The 27,774-nt window shown below is 36.0% G+C and overlaps 1 protein-coding gene across 3 annotated transcripts in view; it reads right to left on the reverse strand.

Moving 5' to 3' along the window:
- Positions 1 to 1,763: 1,763 nt before the first annotated feature.
- NDUFS1 (NADH:ubiquinone oxidoreductase core subunit S1) overlaps positions 1,764 to 27,774 on the reverse strand; it is a 30,325-nt gene continuing 4,314 nt past the window's right edge. For all 3 annotated transcript variants that reach the window (XM_025932854.2, XM_086719426.1, XM_086719425.1), the window contains 18 exons: positions 27,544 to 27,608; positions 26,929 to 27,020; positions 24,879 to 24,986; positions 24,104 to 24,180; positions 22,955 to 23,036; positions 22,733 to 22,863; positions 22,102 to 22,287; positions 20,163 to 20,297; positions 19,371 to 19,485; positions 18,229 to 18,374; positions 17,417 to 17,545; positions 16,317 to 16,446; positions 13,673 to 13,833; positions 8,482 to 8,636; positions 6,359 to 6,534; positions 5,667 to 5,801; positions 5,493 to 5,565; positions 1,764 to 3,441 (listed from right to left, as the gene is read on the reverse strand). In XM_025932854.2, coding sequence (XP_025788639.2) covers positions 3,350 to 3,441; positions 5,493 to 5,565; positions 5,667 to 5,801; positions 6,359 to 6,534; positions 8,482 to 8,636; positions 13,673 to 13,833; positions 16,317 to 16,446; positions 17,417 to 17,545; positions 18,229 to 18,374; positions 19,371 to 19,485; positions 20,163 to 20,297; positions 22,102 to 22,287; positions 22,733 to 22,863; positions 22,955 to 23,036; positions 24,104 to 24,180; positions 24,879 to 24,986; positions 26,929 to 27,020; positions 27,544 to 27,604 — 2,184 coding nt within the window. In that variant the 5' untranslated portion in view covers positions 27,605 to 27,608 and the 3' untranslated portion in view covers positions 1,764 to 3,349. The remainder of the gene's footprint in view (positions 3,442 to 5,492; positions 5,566 to 5,666; positions 5,802 to 6,358; positions 6,535 to 8,481; positions 8,637 to 13,672; positions 13,834 to 16,316; positions 16,447 to 17,416; positions 17,546 to 18,228; positions 18,375 to 19,370; positions 19,486 to 20,162; positions 20,298 to 22,101; positions 22,288 to 22,732; positions 22,864 to 22,954; positions 23,037 to 24,103; positions 24,181 to 24,878; positions 24,987 to 26,928; positions 27,021 to 27,543; positions 27,609 to 27,774) is intronic.

Consider the following 27,774-nt stretch of genomic DNA (forward strand, 5'->3'; position numbering starts at 1 on the left):
TTGTTTTTATGGTTTTGCTCTTGGAAGTACTCTCTTTTAAGGGTTAGAACGCAACACTCAGTAAATCTTTCTACTTGACTGGTAAAAGTCCTATCAAAATAAGCAGAGTTCTACATAATAAATTTCACAACCTTGGTGGACGGTCCATAGTAGCAGTGTTTTGTTGATTAGGTTGACCTTGGATAAGTCAATTTAATTCCTTGGAGCCTTAGGAAAGGAATGCATTTCTTTAGAAAAATGTAAGCTGGAAGTTATATTAGGCATGACTTTCACAATCAATAGTTTGAGTTTTTCACTTGATTCATTTAGAATGGAACTTTTAATTTTAGGATAAAGAACTTCCATGGCGGTGCCTGGCTGGCTCAGTCAGTAGAGTGACTCCTGATCTCTTGTGAGTTCAAGCCCCATGTTGGGCAGGGCACAGAGTTTAAAAAAAAAAATTCCCACGGATGGTTCACTGCAACCTCCTGAAACTGAGCAAAATTTTGAGTACACGTTTTCCTCTAATAATGGTCTTCAGTTATTGAGCACATTGAACATTTACTATGTGTCAGGAAGAAAGCTGAGTTTCATAGGTTTTCTGACCTACTCCTCAAAACAACTCTTTGAGGTCAGAAGTAAATACAATTATTCGATTTTTATCCCCGTTTTACAAACGAACAATATTAAAATTTTTCTAAATACCTTTCCAAAGTTGAACTAGGTATGTCAGACCTGGCAAGAAGTGGTGTTTAAACAACTCAGCAACAAACAATAATGACTGTATACTGAGTATTATTAAGAAGGCATAATACTTTTTATTAACGTATTTGTTATAATACAATTCACAATAAATTTGGGGAGCATTCTGTATGGAGCTTAGGCATTAAGATTCTTCTTATACATGTACTCAATTTTCATACTGTCCAAAAGGTTTATATTTGGGGCAACATGGGACAATAAAAATATCTCGAATTTAAACTCCCTTACCTTTAGTCTGTAACTCTGTAGCTTTAGGCAAGTTACTTCATATTTCCTGGGTCTCAAACCTATTAGTTGCAGGTTTTTTTGTGAAATTAGACATAATGTACTTCAAGCTTTAGAGATACATATTTAGAAGGTCCTCTTTAAATGATATTACTTTTCCCATTGCTTCTTAGCTTCCCTTTTGGCTAAGATCAAGTGTAAATGAGTATCACTCTTCCTGGATATTTTCAGACTGGTTTCTTCACCCAAAGGGACTTGGCCCTGAGCCTTTGTAGACCTTCTCACTGCTGACCCTTTCATTACTTAGAACCATAATTCCATCAGCCAGGTTAGTCTCACCTATATATATTTCTTTTCTATCTGGGAGCTCTTCTTCAGAAAGTCTTTTTTCCCTAGCAACCACCCTTAATGTTTATGTCCGCAATAACCTTACTATTAAGCATTACACAAAATAGGCACTCATCAGACAGACTTGCATGTTTACTTTATGTATAAACAAGCCAATTTTACAGAGCACTACTTACCCCAGACAGAGTATTCTTTAAAGAATTACAAGTTCAGGGGCGCCTGGGTGGCGCAGTCGGTTAAGCGTCCGACTTCAGCCAGGTCACGATCTCACCGTGCGTGAGTTCGAGCCCCGCGTCAGGCTCTGGGCTGATGGCTCAGAGCCTGGAGCCTGGTTCCAATTCTGTGTCTCCCTCTCTCTCTGCCCCTCCCCCGTTCATGCTCTGTCTCTCTCTGTCCCAAAAATAAATAAACGTTGAAAAAAAAAAAAAATTAAAAAAAAAAAAAAAAAAAAAGAATTACAAGTTCAACACGCACTGCCTAGATGGCAGCCCAAGGATTCTGGACCAATTTGGTTATATGTCACCTCTTCTCCACTTGAACACAATGTTCCCTCACCAACAAGCCTATGAAATCTACTAACATTCACTGAAAAGTACTGTGTAAAATACAAAACAGCATATGCCACATATGCCCCCTCGAGGTCAGCTACAGTGCTAAGGGGACAGAAAGGTTGTGCTGAATTCAAAGGCTTTAAGCAAGAATTTGTATAATTTCAGGCAACTTAGAATTTTAAGTACTTTAAGCAAAATACATTTCTTAATGTTTTACTAAAGAAGATAAACAGTTCTGAAAAAGCTGTTACAAGTGACACATTTTGTACAATTTTTGAAGATAAAGTATCGATGACATATTATTATTTTAAAAATCTTATTGTATCAAGAATATTGCATCCTATAATTGGGCTAAGTCTTTAGTGAAAATAGGAATAGGGATTATAAAACAAAAGGATTCTGACCATAGATAGTGAAAAAAATTTAATAAGTTAGATTATCTCCTAGGTTAATTGTAAAATTTTTACTTACTTTTTAACAATGAAAATTATGAAAGCTGTCAGTTTTTCTTCTATTATTGGAATAATTTAGTTCATTTAAGACTACAGATGGTGTTAATATAATGAATATGGAACTTCAATAAAGACCTAAATTATATCTCTTTACTCCTTCACTCTAGTGGTGTATGTGTGTGTATAATCTCTTACACAAAGAAAAATGTCACATAAATCACCGTGACATAGAAACAGATTCAAGAGAAAACAGAAAAATGGACTATATATTAAGCTTCTCAATGCTAATTCTTAGAAGTAATAACCTATAGGGTCTGTATTAATGGGAGGCAATTATGTGTAGCAGGAAAGAACAATGGGCTTTGGAGTCAGAACTAAGCTTGAGTCCTCGACTTTGCTGTGACCTTGGGCAAGTTACCAAATACCACTAGGCTTCAGTTTCCTCATCTGTAAAATGAGAGAACACTATCTCAGTGAATTGTAGCAAGGACAAAACAAGACAATACACATAAAACCAGAGTGCTTAGCATATAGGAAAAGCTGAATAATCATGATCTACCATTATTATGATTAATTATAATTGTTCAAATACATATCTGATGTAAGATTATATTATATATATATTTTCTATTTACCCAGCTTGACAGAATGCTTAGATCATTAGCACTAGAAAACAGTGGCTCCTAATGGAAGGACCATTTTACAAACATAAACGATCAATGAAAATAAACAAAAACCCCTATTTTAAGGATTTTCTTTATATGTGTCACAAAGATTACCAATGCTTTTATGTGAAAGAGCATCTGTAAATATCTTCATTAAACTATTTAACAATGTTTACATACAACACATAAATGTTTTTGAAACCTCAAAATTCACTAATAACCACAGTATCATTTTCAAATAAGCATGGTACAATCTTAAATATTACATCATTCAGATTATTTTTTAAACAGATAAACCTGTAGAAGATCACTCCAACATAATTGTCCATTAATTATTTGTAACAAAACAGGGTTCCTAGTAGATGTTTCAGCAAACAGATGGCTCCTCTACTGCTTGGGCACCTTCTGTGACAGCTTTGACACATTTGGCCATTGTCTGTGAGGCTCTGCTAATTGAGTCTGAAAGATATTTTAAAAAGTGCATTTTGATAATACAATTTTTAAAAAAGCACACAGTAAAAGTTTGTTGCACATATTCAGGAACAACAAAAAAAGACTATAAAACCCTATTGAACTATATGTAATGTGAGAGCAACAAATTCAGAAGTCCCTTATTAGCTAATAAATGTTTTTAACAATTACTCCTAGAAATGATTAAATAATTATATATATACAGCCATGGAGTGTCTGCGTGGCTCAGTCAGTTAAATGTCCGACTCTTGATTTTGGCTCAGGTCATAATTTCACGGGTTCATGGGATCCAGCCCCAAGTCAGGCTCTGTGCTGCCAGCACAAATTGGTATTCATTCTTTCCCTCTCTCTACTTGTGCATGCTCTCTCCCTCTCAAAATAAGTAAACTTAAAATAATAATAATTATATACATTCATACAACATGCTAGTGTGCAACATTAAAAATATTGTAGAAAATTATTAAAGACAGGTAAAACATGTACAAAATACTATTTTTGAAAAAAAGTTTATAAAATAGTATGTATACTAAAATCCACTGAATTGTACACTTTATGAGTGAATTTCATGGTATGTGGATGATATTTCAATAAAGCTGTCAACACCCCTCCCCCCATAAATGAATAATCATATCTTTTGTTTAAATAAATGTATGTGTATATCCCTGGATGCCTGACAAAATGTTAAAAAAATAAATATAGTTATTTTTCTGGATGGTGGGATCATAGTAATTGTTTGCTCTTTGGGCTTAAGTATGTATTCTATAACAAACATAACTAAAAAACAATTAACAATAATCTTAGATACAAACTTAAAAAATTAAAAAATACACTATCTGCTTTGATAGAAAATTATTTAAAATCATTTTTAAATTACCTCATAACACAGATATTATATCAGGTGTTATTTTATACCAAATGGAAGATTTGCAGTAAAGAAGTTTCAGTAAGTCTGCATTCCTTAAAAACATTCCTAACAATATACATCAGAAGCACTGGGTTTTTTTGTTTTTATTTTTTTATTTTATTTTTGAGAGAGAGAGAGACAGCGTGAGCAGGGCAGTGCAGAGAGAGTGGGAGACACAGAATCTGAAGCAGGTTCCAGGCTCTGAGCTGTCAGCCCAGAGCCCAATGCGGGGCTCGAACTCACGAACCATGAGATCACGACCTGAGCCCAAGTCAGATGCTTAACCAACTAAGCCACCCAGGCATACCTAGAAGCACTGTTTATTTTTTTTTTTTTTTTTAATTTTTTTTTTTTTCAACGTTTATTTATTTTTGGGACAGAGAGAGACAGAGCATGAACGGGCGAGGGGCAGAGAGAGAGGGAGACACAGAATTGGAAACAGGCTCCAGGCTCTGAGCCATCAGCCCAGAGCCCGACGCGGGGCTCGAACTCACGGACCACGAGATCGTGACCTGGCTGAAGTCGGACGCCCAACCGACTGCGCCACCCAGGCGCCCCTAGAAGCACTGTTTAACATGAGTTTTGTTATTTCTACTGTACTTCTCAGAAAAACCTTAGCAATTCTGGCTGACACTTACAAAAATGCTTCCTAAATTAGTATATAATGATTTTATACACAACAGTAAAATTTTATATTGAAAACATGCTTACATTTCAGAAACAAAAAAAAGAGTAAAATCAGATGTTACAAATTACATTACTTCTGATGTTTGAAAATTTTCAAAGATTAAATAAAAATATCAAATATTCTTAATAACAGGTTGGAATCTTTTTTTTTTTTTTTTTTTTTTGGCATTTATTTATTTTTGAGAGAAACAGAGGGAGAGATTGAGCGGGAGAGGGGCAGAGAAAGGGAGACAGAGGATCTGAAGTAGGCTCCGCACTGTGAGCACAGAGCCCAATATGGGATTCGAGCTCATGAACCATAAGATCATGACCTAAGCCAAAATCAAGTCAGCCGCTTAACAAACTAAGCCACCCAGGCACCCGAAGACGTTGGAATCACGATGCTAAATTAGGTGATCTTCTACCTTCCCACCTTTTATATTTGGCAGGCATGCTGACAGATGCATACCTGTCATGTAGAAGTCTTTTATTGTTAGCTGAGGTGGAACAAGCGGATCAGCAAGAAGTTGCTGGTTCACTAGCTACAACAACAAGAACAAAAAAGCATGAGATCAATAATAGAATTGAAAACTAACACCAGAGGATACACTAGTATGAAAACTGCATACAGGCAAGTTTTTACCTTGGAGAGCTCATTTGCTTGCTGGAAATAATTGGCTCCTTCAACATCATCATATCGGACAAGATTAGGAGAGACTTCCTCCAATCTGTTCCTTACTTGATCCAGAGTATCATATGGAAGAGTCATACCTGCAATCTATACATATCAGGTCCCCAAAATTGACACAAAGCTTTAGTATTTAAAAATTCAAATCATACATAATTGCAACTATAGTGAAATAATGTTGTACCAAGGAAAATTCTATTGGCGTTCATTAGCATGTATATTGTGGTTAAGTGGAGAACACAATGGTCAAAAATTTTAATTCATAAACAGCTATCAGTATGTTAGTAATTTCTCTTTAGAAATTAGACTGATTATGAAATAAATCATTAAAGAGATAATGGTATGCTAAATCTGAATGCTTTTGCTAACCTGATACTGATCATAAACAAAATCTACAGACAACTGTGTATAATTTTAAATCTCATGATGCCTTTTTTCTTTTTTACAATAAAAAGAGTTAAAAGCAGTATTTTTAGGCAAAAAATAAGCCAAAAATAAAAACACCAATATCAAATTCCCATTTTCTGAACATATTTTGCCAACAGAGATTATTCAAATCATCTCTGCACTTCAGACTTGCATCCACTTTGTCTTTGACAAGCTAACAAGTCAAACTTCCCATTAGCAACATCACTAAGAACAAATACCTCAGAGAGGGCTCTTATAATTTTCCAGTCTTCTCTTGCCAAGCCAGGAGGTGTCACTGCTACTCTTGTCTGCTGAGCTCGGCCTTCAGTATTGACATAAGTGGCTGACTTTTCTGTGTAAGCAGCGCCTGGGAGAATAACATCAGCTATTGGAGCTCCAATGTCTCCATGATGTCCTGTGAAAAGACGGAAAATGCAAACCATATTTTAGCAAAAAATTGATTAGGTACCATACATGAACCCAGAAGATACCCTTTTGTAAATCCCATTAAGAATTTAAAAAGTGTTAAAAAACAAAAAATAATTACAAAATTGTTTACTAAATTACAATATACAAAACAATATAAAAATTTTTTGGAATAAAAAGCCCACATTTCAACTCCCTTCCCAAAGAAATCACTGATAAGCATTTGCTATGTATCTTCCCACATAATTTTTTACAAATACAGAAATGCACATAACACCACACATATATGGGCAACTAGCTATATTATTTCTCTTGATAATTACAAACTAGAAATGCTCAGGTATATGTAAGTGAAATTTGGTAAAGTAGATGGAAATGGTGGAGGAACAAAAATGTAGTTCAGGAATGACAGTGATAATACTAAAAACACAATAAACAGAAAACTATACAAAACAGCTTGCTGAAAAACTGAAATAGTATAATGAAAGTTTTAATAGTTTAACAAAACTGTTAGAAGGAAAAAAGAACTTGAGTTAAACAAAATATATAAAATATTTAGTCTCATTTTTGTACATACATAGAAAAATACATGAAGCACACATTTCAAAACCATCATCAATGATTATCTCTGGATAGGATAAGGAGCTGGATGTAATTTATGTATTTTGCTTTAATTTTAACAAACAAAAAATACAAAACATTATATAATGCTTTTTATGTGCCATGGCAATAAAAAGCCTATTAATAAATTTATGGTGTTTGTGTAAAATGAAGTAGAGAGTTATGTAATACTTTTCCCTGTAAAATATCCAGGAACACTCTGGACTCCATCTATTCCAGGGAAACTTGATTACATTTATGAGTAAGAGTTCAAGAAAATGAGTCAAATACAAAGAAGCCAAAGAAGTACTGTCAAATATATTTCATTAAATGTTCTGTAACATAACACTCATGATTTTTTAAACTTTTTATACTGTTTATATAAAAGTGCTTTCCTCTAATTATATAATAATGGTAAACATTCTTTGAAAAGCAGAATTTTAGTGCTACATAATATTTCACTGTATAAATAAACCATAATTTAACCATTCCTGTTACTGAAGCATTTAGGCTTCTTTTAATTTTTTGTTATTAGATATCATCAGATAGTAATTTTTTTTTAATTTTTTTAAATATTTGTTTACTTTTGAGAGAGAGAGAGAGAGAGAGAGAGAGAGAGAGAGCAAACAGGGGAGGGGCAGAGAGAGAGGGAGACACAGAATCCAAAGCAGGCTCCAGGCTCTGAGCTATCCGCATAGAGCCCAATGCAGGGCTTGAACTCATGGAGCGCAAGATCATGACCTGAGCTGAAGTCTGATGCTTAACCAACTGAGCCACCCAGGACCCTTAAGTAATTTTTTTTAAAGTGATCTCTACACCCAACATAGGGCTTGAACCCATGACCCTGAGATCTAGAGTCAGAAGCTCTACCGAATGAGCTGGCCAGGTGTCCCAGGTAATAATTCTTTTTTTCTACAGGTAATAATTCTCAATTGCAGTATCAACTATGTAACTAATAAAACCTATGATTTGGTTTTTAAAAAATATTGAGGGGCGTCTAGGTGGCTCAGTCAGTTAAGCATCTGACTTCGGCTCAGGTCAAGATCTCACAGTTCATGGGTTCGAGTCCTGCATAGGGTTCTGTGCTGACAGCTCGGAGCCTGGAGCCTGCTTCGGATTCTGTGTCTCCCTCTCTCTCTGTTCTTCCCCTACTCACACTCTGTTTCTCTCTCTCAAGAATAAATAAACATTAAAAAAAATATTAAAAAAATATTGGGGCGTGTGTATGAAATTCTTGAATGGAAAATATTCAATCCACTAAATATATTGCCATACAGTTTCTAATCTACACAATATTCGATTCTCTTCTGTTTCTGGTATCACAGATGCTACTTACCTTGATAAATAATGAAACAATCCTTTGGCAAATCCTGTCGAGTGATACAACCTCCATCTGCTCCCAGGAGAAATAGCACTTTGGGAGGGCTCTTACGAATTGCTTCCACCCCAGGTTTATAGCCAAGGTCCAAAGCAGCTACTTGGCTTGCAATCCTGTAAAACAATCAGATTTTTAGCACACCTGCAGTGTTATCATTATAAAAAATTAAATGTGATTCTTGAAATGATACTTAATCTCCTTTCTATTCAATGCTGACAAAGACCTTCCCTTATCTTCTTTACCCATTTTAAACAGATGTCAAAACCAGAAACAGCAGTTTTTTACTGTTTTAAGAATGGCAAACAAAGAAACAAGGTGCTCAGAATTATTAGAATAATTGTGGAAACATTATGCCAATTGAAATTACCCTAAAATTGGTTCTTAGTCAACACAGTAAGCCAAAAACTGTCATTAGATAAAAATTAGACGATTTTGAAAACCGAAAGGGAGAAATTAAAACACTACCCGTAAGACTGTAACTTGGAGAAAACTATAATTAGTTCATAAGTGTATGTCCTTATGAAGTTCTTTCTATGAACATATACTACTCTTATAAGCAGAAAATAATCCTTTAAAGAACAAGTCTGAAATAACTATACTCTGAACAACTCAGTCTTTGGTCTAATTTGCTAATGTTAACTTTCTTTCTAGAAATAGTAGCCATTCTGAGGACCTACTATATATAAAGCAGATTGGTGTTTTACCTATTTGTTGGGGGAGGAGAGCAGGTCAAACCAACTCCTACCAGATGCTACTCCTCTGTCAAACTCTGACTGGATAACGTCAAAAGAATGAAACGTTTTAAAAAAAAGTGTAAGGTATATATAACGAAAACTACAGAACAACTTTGAAAGAAATTAAAGACCTTACTAAATGGAAAGACATCCCATGTCCATGGATTAGGAGACTTACTACTGTTAAGACAATACTCACCAACTGAACTTATAGATTCAGTGCAATCCCTATCAAAAATCCCAGCTGAATACTTTACAGAAACTGACAAGTTGATCCTAAAATTCATATGGTTTGCAAAGGACCCAGAATAGCCAAACCTATCATGAAAGTAAACAAAGTTGGAAGACTCCTACTTCCCAATTTCAAAACTAATCCCTGTGCCCCAATAGTATTTTTTTAATGTCTTGATATCTCTCTCTCAAAGATCTGAGCAGAGACTCACATTAACTTATGACAGTCTACCTCATCCCGGAAAAACAAACTCAGTAAGCCTAAGTTTTGCCTTTGCAATAAAAGATACGTCCTAATAAACTAAAATGAACTTTCAAAAAAAGGAAATCTTTTAATAATGAAATGAGAAACAAGGTTAATAAATTAAAAATTACATCAACGTCAGTGCTCTCTAGAATGAAAACCGACAAAATGATGGAACAAAACAAGACATGTTCTCTAAGGGTGCCTGGGTAGGTCAGTCGGTTAAGCATCTGACTCTTGGTTTCAGCTCAGGTCATGATCTCACTGTTAGTGACTTTGAGCCTCGTGTCGGGCTCTGTGCTGGCAGTGCAGAGCCTGCTTGGGATTCTCAATCTCCCTCTTTCTACCCCTACCCCACTTGTGTTCTCTCTCTCAAAAGTAAATAAACTTTTTAAAAAATGTTTGTTTATTTTTGAGAGAGAGAAAGAACGCAAATGGGAGAGGGACAGAGAGAGAGAGGAGACACAGAATCCAAAACTGTCAGCACAGAGCCTGACACAGGGCTCAAACCCACAAACCCCAAGATCATGACTTGAGCCGAAGCCAGCCACTTAGCCAACTGAGCCACCGAGGTGCCCCAATAAATACACTTTTTCTGAAAAGGCATTTTCTCTAAACCCAGAAAAAAAGGAAATGAGAAAAATTATGAGGGAAAAGAACCAAAAGTCTGAGGGCCACCAATGCATAACAAAAGAAGCTTCTGCATGAGAGCAAGTAACTAAGTAAACCAGTAACTATGATATTCCCAGGCAAAGGTAATGACAGCTGAGTGTCACCACTTATATTCTGGTAGAATTTTCTTTAACATCAAAAATAAGGAACCCTTAAAAATCAAGAACCAAAGGGCAAGCAAGCAGACACGCACACCTACACAAAGTCAGGTCATTCTCAGGGACAAAACTGAGATTACAGGAGATTCTCTTTAAAATGTTAAATGAAATGGTGAAAAATTACTGACTATTAAAGGAAAAAAGACTGTCACCTTTGTACTTAGCCAGGTGTTTACCTTTGAGAAGGAACCAGAAATACATTGTTAGACATTCAGGAATTTTTTTGAAGTTGTTAATTTTGGTACCCATTCAGAAACACAAAACTGTACGAATAAGGACATGGATGCAAGGGTGAACTAAAAATAAGAAGTAAAAATTGTGACCAGAAAGGATCCAGAGGTGTCGGTTAAGCGTCCAACTTTGGCTCAGGTCATGATCACGTGGTTTTTGAGTTCGAGCCATGTGGGGCTCTGTGCTGACAGTTCAGAGCCTGGAGACTCCTTCCAAATCTGTGTCTCCCTCTCTCAGCCCCTTGCCCACTCACACTCTGTCTCTCTCTTTCTCTCTCAAAAGTAAATAAACATTTAAAAATATATATAAAATATAAAGTTTTTCAAAGTGTTTACAAGATTTGCAATGCCAAATCAAACCAATAAAGGAGAAATATAACACTGAAATTAATGTTTTAGAATGTATGAAAATACTTCTAAATGAAAACAATTTGCCTATCATATTTAAAAGTGGTTAGCTTGGGGCGCCTGGGTGGCTCAGTCGGTTAAGCGGCCGACTTCGGCTCAGGTCATGATCTCGCGGTCCGTGAGTTCAAGCCCCGCGTCAGGCTCTGTGCTGACAGCTCAGAGCCTGGAGCCTGTTTCAGATTCTGTGTCTCCCTCTCTCTGACCCTCCCCCGTTCATGCTTTGTCTCTCTGTCTCAAAAATAAATAAACGTTAAAAAAAAATAATAAAAAAATTAAAAAAAATAATAAAAGTGGTTAGCTTTAATCCTTAAACAAATTTGAAAAGTAATACGTGGAGTGCCTGGGTAGCTTGTAGGTTAAGTGTCTGACTCTTGATTTCAGCTTAGGTCAGGATCTCAAGGTCGTGATATCAAGCCCTGGGTTGGGCTCTGTGCTAAGTGTGGAGGCAGCTTGGGATTCTCTCTCTCTCTTTCTCTGATACTGCATTATTTTTAAAGACTAGCGCCTCCCCCCCAGATCAAAAAAAAAAAAAAGCTCAACATGACTCTTCATCAGGGAAATACAAATCAAAACCACAGTAAGATACCACCTCACACTTGTGAGAATGGCTAAAATTTACTACACAAAAAACAACGGGCTTTGGAAAAGATATGAAGAAAGGGGAACGAACACTCTTACACTGCTGGTGGTACAGCCACTCTGGAGAATAGTACGGAGATTCCTCAAAAAACTAAAAGTAAAACTACCCTACAATCTAGCAATTGCACTATTAAGCATTTACCCAAAGGATAAAAAAAAATACAGATCTGAAGAGGTACATGCACCCCAATGTTTACAGCAGTATTAACAACAATAGCAAAACTATGTAGAGAGCCCAAATGTCCATCAGCTCATGAATGGATAAAGAAAATGTGGTGTCAGGGCGTCTGGGTGGCTCAGTCGGTTGAGCATCCGACTTCAGCTCAGGTCATGATCTTGCGGTTTGTGAGTTTCAGCCCCGCATCAGGCTGTGTGCTGACAGCTCAGAGCCTGGAGCCTACTTCAGATTCTGTGTCTCTCTCTCTCTGCCCCTCCCCACTCACACTCTGTCTCTCTCTCCTTCAAAAATAAATAAACATTAAAAAAAAAATGTTTTTAAGAAAATGTGGTGTGTGTATGTATGTGTGTATACACACACACACACACACACACACACACACACACACACGACAGAATATTACTCAGCCATCAAAAAGAATGAAATCTTGCCATTTGCAATGACATAGATAGAGCTAGAATGTACTATACTAAGCCAGATAAATCAGAGAAAAACAACTATCATATGATTTCATTTATATGTGGAATTTAAGAAACAAAACAGATGAACATATGGGAAGGAGGGAGAAGAGAAGAAAGGGAAATAAACCATAAGAGACTTTTAACAATAGAGAACAAACCAAGGGTTGATGGAGGGAGGTAGGTGGGAGATGGGTTAGATGGGTGATGGGGATTAAGGAGGGTACTTGTGATGAGCGCTGGGTGTTGTATGTAAATGATGAATCACTGAATTCTACTTCTGAAACCAATATTGCACTATTAACTAACTCAAATATAAATAATAATATATAAAATGAAATGAAATGAAATATTAAACTAGGGGTGCCTGGGTGGCTAGTCAGTTGAGCATCCGACTCATGATTCTGGCGTTAAGTCATGATCCCAAGGTTCTGGGATCAAGCCCCACATCGTGTGGGGAATCAATCTCTCTCTCTCTCTCTCTGCTCCTCTCCCCTGCTCACTCTTGCTCTCTCTTAACGAAAAAAAAAAAAAAAAAGACTAGCATCAATTTACATGTTAATAATAATGAAATAGCTAAAAATTTATACATATTCATGATATTAAACAGCCATTAAAGTTTATAAAAAATTTCTAATTACAGGAGGAAATTTTATCAGGTAATGAAAATTGATTAAAACCAGGTTACAAAACTGTTTACACAATATGATTTCAACTATATAACTAGAAAAATATTTACACAGGAAAAAAAGGACCAGAAGTAGCAACAGTAATTATCTGTAAATTGTGGAATAAGGATAATTTCCATTTTTGTATACTTTGTTCTCTTTCCAACTTTCTGAAATAAATTTGCATTATTAATATAGTCAGAAAAAAAACTTTCCTTACATTGAGTTCTCATGTTTACATTTTTATCATTTAATCGAAGTCATAGGACTTGTTGCAATTATTGAACCAAGGTATACTAATAGGGTACAGATTTTCAAAATTTTGTCAGCACTGCTTTTTCTAATATTTTAAATATTATTTATTATCTCAGGTTCTTCTCACACAGAAAATAAAGGTTTTAATCTATTTTGCATCTGCTACAGATGCTAAATATTAAGCTGTTTGTAAGTCTAAATGTGACAATGTAACAGAATACACGTACACAAATTACTTGAATTTTACAGTATATAAAACAATTACTCAACATACCTATGAAGGATATTCATAACTTTCCAATCACTGGTAACATCACTACTCGTCCGAATCTTTTGAGCAATGTTGGAAACAGCTGCAAGAATTGCTGCCCCATCATTTCTTTGGAGTGCAGAACTGCCTAAAACCACCATTGGTTTTTTAGCTTCATGTAATACCTATTTAAAAAAAAAAAGAATTTTGATTAAAAAATCTAAACAATCAACTAAATCTAATCAAATTTGCATCTACGATATGTTGTGTCAAGTTTTAGTTTCAATGCAGAATGCCTTTGATTTTTTACTAATCAACATATAGACATACATCCAATCAGATTTAACCAAAAACATGTTGCCAATGCTACGGTGAAATGGCTAAGTGAGAATCAGATAAAACAGACTTTCTAAAACTAAGTACTGAGAATGAAAGACTTTCCCAAATATCCTTTGGTCAGAATGATTACGGGTATGTCCAAGAAAAACTGGGCAACGTCCCTACAGACGTTTAGTTGGTACCGTCTAAGAGGGAAAACCACACTCAAGTACCATGCTACAGTCTATCTACCCACCATGCTCCAGACAAGGAGGAAGAGGTAGGGAAAGCAACAATCACTAGGATTACAACGCAGAATAGCTAAGACTTTAAGGGCTCTGCTTCCTGAATGTCAAAACATGAAGGGAAGTGCATGCCAAAAGCAAAGGAAACAACAGATTTGGTGGAGGATAGAAAAATTAAAAGCTGAAGACTATATAGCTCACTCTCCTGTCCACCCTCTATATCATTCCTCAATAAATAAGCGGCCCAAAGCAAAGAATCAGCATGAAAATTATGCCTACACACTAGGGGAAGACATTGATCACAAGAGGAATTTCCCAAGAAAATGTGAAGTGTGCAGAGAAATAGTTTTCAATAGCCTCAGAGAAAATGAAAAACACGCTTTTTCTCGCTTGAAAAGAAAGGCTTAGAAGAGTGACAAAACAGAGAGTATTATACAATAGAAGGACATTTTGTCACAGAACTCAGGAAAGAACTGAAAGAGAAACAAAGTAGCGATGAACTTCATTCCAGAAACAATAAAAAACAAAATAAAACAGGACTTCAAAAATAGGGACAAGAAAGACAGGCAATACAAAATCATATAAAGCAAACTGAAAAAGAATAAAAGAACAAAGGAAAAATGACAGAAAAAGACACAAAAGGGGATCCAGTATCTGCTTTGTTGGTTCATTCTTTTTTTGTTAGCAGCACATCTTAACTAATAGAAAACAGACTTAAATCTAGTATAGAAAAAAAACATACTTATCATCTTCTGGGGCATGGAGATAGGAACTAGAAAAGAGGGACACTTTTAAGTATTTTTTTTTATATTTTTGATCACTGCAGTTGTAATCATGTTTTTCCTATTCAAAACAAAGGAACTGGGCTTAGCTGCCTTGTCCCACTTGACTACGCCTAAAGCTACACCATCTTGGAACAATAAGGAGAAGCGCACACGCAAACACACAAGGAAGCAAAGGCACAGAGGATAGTAAAGCAGGAAGGAATGTCCTTCCATGATGACATCCTTGGACAACCACAACATCTGTCAAACTGCCTACTCTCCAGAGCCATTACATGAAAACCAGAAACTTCTTTCATTTTTTTAACAATCAGCACTCCACCATACACACACAAATACTAAAGTAAAAAGAACCTTGAATCTTCACAATGAAAGGTATACCATGTCCCATAAAAATGTGACAGAGAACCACCGTTAAGGTATTCTGGTAAAGTTATTAAATTTCAAAGATAAAGATCTAAGTATAAAGTATCAAAAAAAAAAGTTTCTATGGGCGGCTCAGTTGGTTAAGCGTCTGATGCTTGATTTTCGCTCAGGTCATGATCTCACAGTTCTTGAGATCAAGTCCCACATGGAGTTCTGCGCAAACCCCTGGTTGGGATTCTCTCTCCTCTCTCTGCTCCTCCCCTGCTCAAGCTCTCTAAATAAGTACCTAGACAGTTAAAAAAAAAAATTAGGACAGGGGTGGGGGGAAATATGACTGACATCACACTTCTCCACAGTAACAAAAGGCCTTGTTTATAAAGTTCACAAAGAGAAAAAAAAGAGTGTGGCTCAAGAACTCTGTATCCTGCCAACACTCTCTTCAGGAATAAAACACACTCCCAAGCAAGAACTCAAGGTATAGTGTACTTATTAGCCCCTCTTGGAATAGTAAATTAAGACCTATAAATATCAGACAGCAATGAGATAAATGTAAATAAAGTGCTCAGTAGGGAAGGACTGGTGAAATTTAGTAATAACTCTTGCAATAAAGAAAGATTTCCTAAAGTTTAATTGTTTCAGGTTCACTTCAATTTCTTTTCTGATAATTTCAAGTAAAATTAAACCATGGTACATAAAAACAGCATGTATAACACGATCTCATCTTTGTTTGCCTATCCATCCATCTTGCTCTATACATGAATAGAGATGACTATGATGGTTCATCAATGCTTGTTTGGGTTGGTGGAATTTGGGGTAATACTTTACTTTCTTCCATTTTCTTTTCTGTACTGGTGTAATTTTTAACAGTAATCACATATCACTATTATAAAACAGTAACTTTTTAAACTAAAAATGCTTAAAAATTAACAAAGGTAGGTACATATAACTTAAGAGCACCTGGCTGAATGGATGGTTACCCAAAGCAATCTCCTGAAGAATTTTGGGGGAATCTCCCAGATGGTCATATCTGTAAGTGAGATCCACTGAGCTGCCAATAAGGGCCACTTTTAAGTCATTATGAAGCCAGCTGAAATAAAAATGACAAACTTTTAGAGCTAAATTACTAATTCAAAATAGTCATCAGTCTCATCAATGCTAGGGTCTACATTTATGTTACAAATGTTAAAAACACAAAAACACTCACAGCACACTTAACCTTAACAGATACAACTTACTGTATACCTTTCAAAATAATAATGCTGTAAGAATACACACCAAGGTAAGTCAGTGAATTAATTTGCTGTTAGGAACCCTACGCAACCTATAAATAAAACTTTTAATTTTAGAATAAATGATTTATAATTTTTATTTTGCCTTATCACAGCAGAGCCAGTCATCTCCTAATTATCCATTAAGGCCACTTTAATATAGTTCATGAAAATAAACTACATCATTCATATTTATTCTTTTTGATAGGCAAGTATAGAACCAGTTCTTCTAAAAATAGTTACAAATGCAGTGACCACATATTGTTTGTCTGAGACAGTGCTGGTTTTCATCTGTTACCCTGGAGTAATTAATTCCCCCTGTCACTCTCAACAGTATCACATCATAGACAAATTATACCAACCTATTTATAAATCTCTAAAATATGAAAAGATGGAGGTATTCTACAAAATACCTGGCTTTGCGCTTCAAAAAAATGTAAAAAACAAAACAAAACAAAAAAAAAAAACCCTGGAGAGAGTCATGACACTAATTGCAATGTGTGACTTGAAACTGGATCCTGGGCAGGTAAAAAAAAAAAAAATCATTAGAAAAAATTATAAAAGAAATTATGGAAAAATTGGTGCATCTTGAATTATTTCAAAATGAGAAGATAAAGTAAAACGATCAGCAGGAGAAGAGGGAAGGAATGGACTGATTAGAAGCAGCCCTCCAATTATCTTCTGGAGTCTCATTCCGACTAACACCATTAGGAATCAGCTAAGTAGTCATTTTTCAGATGTAAAACAAATTATTATATAACCAGTTTTTAAACCCTGAATATTACTAACCTCTTTCGAATTCTAGCATTAAACAGTGGTGCCTCAAAACGCGGATTTGTACCAACCAGAAGGAGAACATCTGCCTCTTCCACACCAGCAATTGTAGTATTAAGAAGATAATTAGAACGCAAATCTGTGCTAGAAACACAAAATTAAAAATGCAGGTTTACTAATACACAATGACAATCCACGCAACATTCTCATGTCCACAAACCCAAGGTATTCCCAGACAATAAATCCTTAGGAAGTATTTCTAAATTACATCAAAGTTTCAGATACTTATTATTGATAACTGGATTCTCTAATAGTTCCTGGCTTGACTTTGGCCTATATATGTGAAAACAAATTGGTGGGTATGATGGAGAATCCAAGCGGTCACATATCAGCCATAGGTGTATTTTCTCTTTTTTAAATTTATCTTTTTAAGTAAACTCTACCACCAATGTGGGCTTGAACTCAGAACCCCAAGATTAAGAGTCACCTGTAGGGCACCTGGGTGGCTCAGTCAGTTGAGCATCTGACTTCGGCTCTGGTCACGGTCTCAGAATTCATGGGTTCGAGGCCCGTATCAGGCTCTAGACTGATGGCGCAGAGCCTGCTTGGGATTCTCTCTTCCTCTCTCTCTGATCCTCCCTGACTTGCACTTTCTCTTTAAGTAAATAAACTTAAAAAAAAAAAAAATCAGGAAAAAAAAAAAAAGAATCACTTGCTCTACCAACTGTGCCAGCCAGGCAGGCGCCCAGATGTACTGATTTATACACAGCTTGTCACAACAACAACAACAACAAAGCAAGCCTAGATGCTAGATTCATACTGCTCACCCAGCTCCTGCAGTGGGGAAGACCTCTTCAGTGCACAAGGTGTCAGAGTCCACTCTATTAAGCAAATCTTTGAGAGCTACCAGGGCTTCAGCATCCACCAAGCCACCTGCAATTGCTGCCACATCCTTGCCTTGAACACTCTGCAACTAGAAATGGATGAAAAGGGTATCACCAAAACACCTCCGTTCGGCAAAGACCACTGCTCAGAACACAAAGCAATAGTTATTTGTAAGTATAAAAAAAAAGCAATGAACTTTTGACTTAAAAGGTTTACACTAATTATTAATATAAAAGTGAGAAGCAAAGGTGTAGATGAGGCTAATAATACCACCAGCTTGGAGGGAAGCTGTTTTATATTAGAAACAAAGAGGTCTCATAATGAAGTTTGGAGAATGAAGAGTGAGGAATTACAGCTAAATACAATTTCTTCTGAAGTATCCACCGTTCCCTCAAGTCCTTTGTGTACGTTGCCTTTGTCTCTGGCTAGAAAGCCATTCTCTCCACTTTTGCTCTGGCAAGTTTGCATTCATTCTTAGATTTTGCCTAAGTCACCTCACGTAGGAAGGCATCCCTGATACGCTAGTCGTGGTTAGGCACCCCTCCCACAGGCTCTCTCAGACATGATTTCCTGCACAACTAACTGCAGCAGCACATGATACCTGACTGACTCTGCATCTTTCCCAACTACAAAATTGTGGGAAGTAGGGACCATATATTAGTGGTCTCTATAGCCCTACTTCCAGCATGATATCTGGCATTTGGTTCTTTTATTTGTTTTGTTGCATTTTTTGTTTTTTGATTTTAGAGAAGAGAGAGCAAGTGAGCACAAGTAGGGGAGAAAGGGGCAGGGGGAAAGAGAGAGAGAACCTTAAGCAGGCTCTACGTTCAGAGAAGAGCCCGATGTGGGGCTCAATCCCACAACCCTGGGATCATGACCTGAGCCACAATCAAGAGTTGGATGCTCAATAAAGACTGAGCCACCCAGGCGCCCCTCTGGCATATGGTTCTTAATAAATGCTCATTAAATGGAAGGCAATCTTGGTAAAACAAAAGAAGTGAAGAGACATACATGACCCCTCTTTGTTACAAAGATGTCCCTTAAAAATTACAAATACTATTTATTCTATATTTCAATTTTTTACCATTCCAGCTACACGAGAGAGTGCATCTTCCCAGGAAGTGTAGGTTAAAAGCCCCTTTTCGTTTCTGATCATTGGCTCGGTTAGTCTTTGACGTTTTAGCCCATCATAGGCAAATCTAGGTAACAGAAAATACACCATTTACGGAATCTTGCTAGAGGCAACTATAGTTTTCAAGTTTAAAATATAAAAGAAATGTTATTTAAATACAGTACTGGTTAAAGTGTCAAACAGAATAAATACCTGAATACAAATAATTACTTCAGGTCTTTTGAAGGATGAACTAATAAATTATTTTATGAACACCATCTGAAACTAAAACATCTAAAAAGTTTGGGTTCTTATGATTTGTTTTCAGCTACCTGAATACTCTTGAAATTGTAACACATAAAAATCTGACAGCTAAAGAAGCCAATCATTTAATCACTTTTTCTTTTTTTCTCAAATCACTTTTACTTATAAAACTTGAATACCTCCAGATATTTTATCAAAATTATCACGTGCAAGCTCTAACTTATATTTAGCTTCTTTTCTCCAATGAACAAACTGGAATAGATTAAATATATTAATCCCCTTCAATTTTTCCAACTGGGAGGAAATGGTATTTGTCAAACTTAGTAAGAAAGCCATTGATATACCTAGGACTATTAACATTAGTTTTGTCCAGTTCTCTATACAAATAATCTACATTAACTAATTTACAAGAATAAAGACAGTCCCTTAAAATTAAAGTGAGTATAAAATTTAGTTTAAATCAACTGCAAAAGTGAAGGAAAACAATGTAGTAGCACATACCTGGTTTTATCAGAGATCCACTCTTCATTGATATCCTCATGCATCCTTGGCAAAATCCGCATCACCTCTCCAGTTCTTGTGCTTACCACAATATTACTTCCAACTGCATCCATTACATCAATGGATTCCGTCTTTCTGAGAAAATAAACACCTATGTTTCCCACATTTATTTTGGCAATAAGGACAAAGTTTCTGTTACCTGGTTTCTCAAAAACAAAAAATTTTACGATGACTTTCCTTTCTGAATTTCTAAAGTTAATGGGACCCAGAGAAACTGCAATAAAAAAAAAATATCCTCGTATTTGAATACGTCACATTAATTCCTACTGTAAAAATAAAGCTTTAATAATTGTTATCTAGGGGCGCCTGGGTGCCTCAGTCAGTTAAGAGTCTGACTCTTGATTTCAGCTCAGGTCATGATCTCATGGTTCGTGAGTTTGAGCTCTGTGTTGGGCTCCGCACTGACAAAATTTCTTAATCTGGCTGTCAGCATGAAGGCTGCTTGGGATTCTCCATCTCCCTCTCTCTGCCCCTCCCCCACTTGTGCTAGCATGCATGCGCGCTCTCTCTCTCTCTCACAAAAATAAACTTTAAAAGAACAAATAAATGAATAAATAAAAATAGGAACTGTTAAATAATACAAAAGCCAATGGTAAGGGCTCCAAATGGCCAAATCTGATTATCAAGATAAATAGCAAGAGAGTAAGATTTTTGGGTATGGCCAATTAAAAAGTCTGATAAATCCTCCCCACAAAAAGCAAAAATAAAGCTGGACAAAATTAACAAAAAACAACCAATTCAGCACTTTGGAAATCTTCCAAAGGCAAACACCATCATGAGAAGCTTTTATGTGTGGCAAAACTACTGAACTTCAAGCAAGAAGCATAGAAATCAGCGGTGATGTGTCTTGGGGCCTGTTCTCATCCCCTTCCTACCACCTGAACAGGAGGCTCTGCCAGGCTCAGGGAGGCTGTGGAGATGGAAGTTTCTTTTCTGCATGCATTATGGGAGTTTCAGGAAGCAAAAGAGAAAAACCTCTACTTGAACATTTCACCTATGTACTGTGCCCCATCCCCCCAATCTTTTTATATACATAAAATACATGGCTTAAAACACAGAATTTTGAGATACTCCCACATATTCTAGTGGAAGTCTAAATATGGGGGGCAATTTAATGATAGGCTTTAGAACCTTAAAAATACCCAAATTTGTTGCAACTACCTACTCCATTTCCCAGTTTAGTCAGAAGAATCAGAGATATACGTGAAAATTTATGAATAACAATTTTTATCATAGATTTACAACTATATAGAAACAAACTAGGGGCGCCTGGGTGGCTCAGTCGGTTAAGCGTCCGACTTCACCCGGGTCACGATCTCGCGGTCCGTGAGTTCGAGCCCCGCGTCAGGCTCTGGGCTGATGGCTCAGAGCCTGGGGCCTGCTTCTGATTCTGTGTCTCCCTCTTTCCCTGCCCTTCCACCATTCATGCTCTGTCTCTCTCTGTCTCAAAAATAAATAAACGTTAAAAAAAAAATTAAAAAAAAAAAAAGAAACAAACTAAAATGTCTAATAATAGGAACTGATTAAATAAAGGATAATATAGCCACACGTCTGAAAACAATATACAGTGAGAAGAGACTATAAATTTTAAAACATCAAGACAATTTTACTCTTTGGAAGAACAAGTGAATAAAATAATTATGTGGTTAAGTACTTTGGAATCAATCTCCAAGAAAACTATAATTAATTTGCCAGATCATCCTATCCTTTAATCTATCTACTTACTCTCCATTAAGAGGGTTTTACTTAAAGCAAATACATAAAACCTTAGCAGACCAAAACAATTAGAATACAGGAAGAAAATGAATCTTAAATTTTTTTGAATACTAGCCAATTAAAGGATAAAAAACAAATTGTCAAAAATTACAACACTGAATACCTTGTTTCCCAAGGGCGGGCAGTAAAAGCATAGGGCTTCGAAGTCAGGGCACCTACAGGGCAGATATCAATGATATTTCCAGACAGTTCAGACATGAACATCTTTTCAATGTACGTGCCAACTTGCATATCATTTCCTCTGCCTGTTGTTCCCAAATCATCTACTCCTGCAATCTCACTTGCAAACCTGCAGGATAAAAATATACCATCAAATGGTAAAATCCAGCAAAATTATCTCCTTTCCTATGATCACAGTGAGATAATGATTTTCAAAACACCAAAAAGACACGAGTTTATTTTCAATGGTGAGCAAAGTCCTTGAATAAAAAATTGTTCAATGCTTGCATGTAATTTAATCATAGCATAACACAAACTGCACGAATCATAGGTATAGCTCAGCAAGTTATCAAGGAGTTAATGCTTGTATATTTTTATTTGTAAATTCCACAGAAGTTGATATTCACTGAAAGTGAACGATTCATTTTATTGGCTTATGCAGAAAACATTAAAAACATCCCTCTTCTCCTACCAAAAAAAAAGTTGCCTTTTTTTTCTAGTATCGTTATTCCACCAAATTTTGTGACTATTAAGTATCTGAATGATATTGCAGAAGAGAGAAGGAAAAACATTACCTGATGCAGCGAGTACACTGTATACATCTAGTCATGATAGTCTTTACCAATGGCCCAATATTCTTGTCCTCCACAGCACGTTTCCCATCTAAAAATCTGCTCCTATCATTTCCAAACATCATGGACTGGTCCTTTAGTAGATTAGGAGAGAGTTAACATAATGCTGCTAATGAAATTAAAACCTGAGATAATCAAACAGATTTATGAAGTTTGACAACATACCTGCAGATCACATTCACCTCCCTGGTCACAAATAGGACAGTCCAGTGGGTGATTTGCTAACAAGAACTCCATCACACCTTCTCTGTACGAAAAGTTGTAGTACACAAAATGATATAAATTTTTGGCACTCAAAATGGCTATCTAACCTTCAGGGATGTACTTTTTCATATAGTATTAACTTTACATTTATTATCAAAATGCCAATGCAACCATCATTCTAGTATTAGACACACAGTCTAAAAAATGCTTATAGAAGTCCAGGAATAAAATATCATTAAAGAATCTAGAAAATTATGACTTTTAAAAACACAAAATTACCCAAAGTCACTAAATAGTCTTCAGAAAACATTAATTCAAAACAAAACAGAGTGCCTAGATGGCTTAGTCAATCAGGCGTCCAACTTCGGTTTAGGTCATGATCTCGCAGTCTGTGGGCTCAAGCCCTGTGTTGGGCTGTGCTGACAGCTCAGAGCCTGGAGCCTGCTTCGGATTCTGTGTCTCCTTCTCTCTCTGCCCCTCCCCTGCTCACACTCTGTCTCTCTCAAAAATAAACATTAAAAAAAAATTAGGAAAAAACAAAACACCCACACAAATGCACAGCAAAAACAAATATAATCAATGCCTATATAGTAACAGTAATACTTTACTACAATAATCTCAGTTCAATAAGCCCCAGACTCACTATTCATCATAAGTTGAACAGGTTACTATATAAGAGATTCTTTTTCAAGTTTATTTATTTTGAGAGACAGCATGAGCAGGGGAGGGGCAGAGACAGACAGGGAGAATCCCAAGCAGGCTCTTGCGCTGCCAGTGCAGAGCCCAACACGGGGCTCAATCTCATGAACTGTGAGATAATGACCTGAGCTGAAACCAAAAGTCAGACACTTAACCGACAGAGCCACCCAGGTGCTCCTAAATAAAAGCTTTTTTTTCTTTCCCCTAAATAAGAGCTTTTAATGCTCAAAACAATAAACACCTGACTTCACCTCCTCAACATGTACTTAATTCCACTGCTCCTAGAAGTCAAACATACCAACTTTTTCAAAACTTGCTATTGAATTTCCCATCTATGGGGAAGGTCTAAATACTGAAATGAACAATTTTCTTCTCTAAGAAAAGTTACTATGCTAAATAACATGAAAGTACCTTGCTTTCTTAGATTTCTCTGAGTTTGTCAGGATATTACAACCTTTCATTACTGGCATGGCACAAGCCGCCACAACCTGGAATTTCAATGGAAAAATGTCTAAGTATTTGTATTCGGTTGTAATTATAAGCAACCCAACATATAAAACATTCAGCTATACATTTGAAAATAAGCCCAGTATCTTTGAAGATTCATTTTTTTACTTTTCATAGTTACGATACGATAATCTGACACTTCACATTTCTCTATGAAAAAAAAATAAGATATTGTACTTCTAAATTCTATCCTCCTAGTCAATGCAACTCTATATAGAGACTCTGAAACAGAACATCAAATAACTGTGTTTTGATTAGCAGGTACTACTGAATTAAAACTTAGAAGACAAAATGAAATTAAACAGAAAGTGAACCTCTTCATTGTAATCCCTTTCTCTAGTGAAAATGGCCCGGCATGAGCCCTTCCAATGTACTGCCTGGCAATTCCACATCCTACTTGTCACACAGCCATTTGGAAATACTACTGCCAGCTGTAAGAAGTCACCTTTAATTTCTCAATCTGTTGTAATTATACAGTGCTTGCATTTATAAAGCACTTTCATCAATGCATTTCCAGTTTTGAAATGAACAGACTCAACTGCACAAAATAATAAATTTACAGATACAATTAAACAGGGCTAGGTTTCTCCACTACAACAATGATTCTAAGTAAAATTCGCTGCAAGATTAAAGTTTTCTACCTTCTACAGCATGGTGTGGAATTTTAGGTATCAAGTACCTTAGGAGCTTTCTCAATTTCAACAAGGCACATCCTACAGTTTCCAGCAACAGACAATCTTTCATGATAACAGAATCGAGGGATCTGCATGCCAACCTTCTCACAAGCCTAGAAGACAAAGGAAAAAATTCCTGCATTAGAACAATCTGACCTCATCCTTGCTTTGCCTAAAACAGAAAAAGAAAGGCTATACCACCTGCCTTATTACTCCTATCTATAAACATCTATACTTTTATTCATTCTTCATCCCTAAAGAGATTTCCCTCTTTCTTTGCTCTTGACTCCTGCTCCTGTCTGCTCTCAAGCCTGCTCTAAGGTCTCAGCATGCCTATGCCTTATGGAAGAAACTGAATAAATGAACCTCAGATTGTGCTGAAGGTCTGACTCATTTCCACTCTGAACCATTGTCCATAAAGACACCCCTTCAAACTCTGTCCCCATGGTTTCATACATGGACTTCCCATGTACTAGATGCAGTGGGTAGAGTAATAAGCAAGATCTTGTCCCAACCTTCATACTGGTTCACATTTCAAATGATTATACCCAAACCCTCATCTGGAGCCCTGACAGTTCACCACTTCTCCAAGTTTTAGACTTAAATAGTTCTGTGCATGGATACGCTCTATGGACAGCTAAAATTCAATCTATTTGTGTCCCCTATGATACATCTCCAAATAAGTTAACAAACCCAGAAACCACAAAAGTTTTTCCTGCTTTTCATTGTGCCTAAAGGCCTATCAACTCACTCTCACTGAATCTATTCTTTTATTTTCATTCCCATTGCCACTATCTATTTTAGGCCTTTAATTTTCAGTTCTACTAATGCAAGATACTCTTCCCTTGTGTCTCACACCAGTCTTGTTATTCTCCAAACTAACATCCTCTATGGTCACTGCGATACAGCTTAACTGCCATGAAAACTACTGATAGGTCAAACTATAAGCTCTTTAGTATGACATACATCTTCTTTCATTACTGAATCTGTTATAGTAATTTGATTTCTTGTTTTCTTATCTTCTATATATACCTTATGTTCTAACAATAGCAAACTATTTAAAGCTTCTTTGTCCAGGGGCGCCTGGGTGGCGCAGTCGGTTAAGCGTCCGACTTCAGCCAGGTCATGATCTCACGGTCCATGAGTTCGAGCCCTGCGTCAGGCTCTGGGCTGATGGCTCGGAGCCTGGACCCTGTTTCCAATTCTGTGTCTCCCTCTCTCTCTGCCCCTCCCCCGTTCATGCTCTGTCTCTCTCTGTCCCAAAAATAAATAAAAAACGTTGAAAGAAAAAATTAAAAAAAAAAAAAGCTTCTTTGTCCAAATATAAACACTTATCCTTTACAAATCTCCTCAGGGACCACCTGAGATATCCCTAACATCTCTTTCTATCACTTCCTATATACCTGGCAAAAATGCTCTCCACTGTACCTCAAGCATATACTGTTATGTATTTATTGTTTACAGGTCTATGCCTGGCAAATAGTCTAAAAATGACTGCTAAATGAATAAAGAGCATTTAGTTCTTGGTAACTTGCAGACAGAATGAAGTATCACTTCTTCAAGACCAATTTTGTTAGTTCTGAAGGAATCTGGAGGAATTATATATTTAATGCATGAATTCATTTACCTGCTTTGTAGGACACATTCTTAAAAAATATTACTAAAAATAGAGAAATCACATGAAATGAAAAGCATCAAGCAGGTTCACAACAAACAAAAATTATCTTTTCCCCAAACTTACCTAAATTAACTTGTAATTTATTTTTGGTAACTTCAAATTTTAAATGGGTATATACTCGGAAGGCAGAAGTGAAACAAAATAACTGCCATAATTCACTGAAGAAAGTCAGAAACAGATAAATGATAGCTCACTTTGAAATGCCAACATTTTAAATCCAGTTTACTTTCATATAATTTTACTGTCTATAGTTCTTTTATGAGCATTTATCAAGGAATCTTAAAATTTTTTAAAGTAAATAAACAGTGTAACAGAAATAAATTGATACAAAAAAACCACAACATATACAAAAACAAAGACTTGGAACATATGCCTACTTGGAGTACGGTAGTTCCTGGTTCCACCATGACAGACTGACCGTCGACAAATACTTCAATTAAGTTGCTTGCTGCTGTGGCAGTTGTTCGAACTGACCATCAAAAATATTGAGATGAGAAATAAATTAAGAGTTGAATTTATTATAGCAGAGGATAATGGGTTAACTCTAACCTACAAGTCTAAAATTTTTCCTCATTTTACACTATTCCCCTCTATTTCTCTAGATGCAAACTTTTAGAATACTGAATTAGACAAAAACTTTTCCAAAACTGAATACCAAGGTAGAATATGGCTGCCCACTTTTAATGGTAGTTAATTTAAAATTTTTAATACCGTGGAAAACATGTTCATGGGAATACTACTTTTCAAAAGCAGGACTGCTTTTTCCATTTTGGGACTGATAGTTCCTACCACTTTTTATTCCATGACAACTTCTATAAACTGTTTAAAGTTATATTTTTAAAATTATTCAATTTGACTAGGGTCATTTGTTTCTATTTTATTTAAAACAAATTATGTTTAGGGTCTTTTAAGAAACATTCCATAAACCAATGAATTAACAAAGACAGTAAATGCAAAAATAGTACCCACAAATGCAAAAAAAAAATACTCACCACATCCTTTATGAGACTTAGACAGGCCTACTAAGGCCCTTTTTAGAGGTATCCTTAACATATTGCTAAGAATAAAACAAAGAAGAGTTATATTATCATAGGAAATAATAAAACTCTAATTACAAACTTTTGGGTAATGGTTCTTAAGTTTAATAGCACTTAACACACATTATTTCATTGAACATTCACAAGTCCTGATATTTTTTCCTCAAATTCTAGAGATGAGAATAC

This window comes from Puma concolor, chromosome C1 (assembly GCF_028749965.1).
Source record: "Puma concolor isolate L17-30 chromosome C1, mPumCon1.1.hap2, whole genome shotgun sequence".
In the NCBI taxonomy this organism is placed as follows: domain Eukaryota; kingdom Metazoa; phylum Chordata; class Mammalia; order Carnivora; family Felidae; genus Puma; species Puma concolor.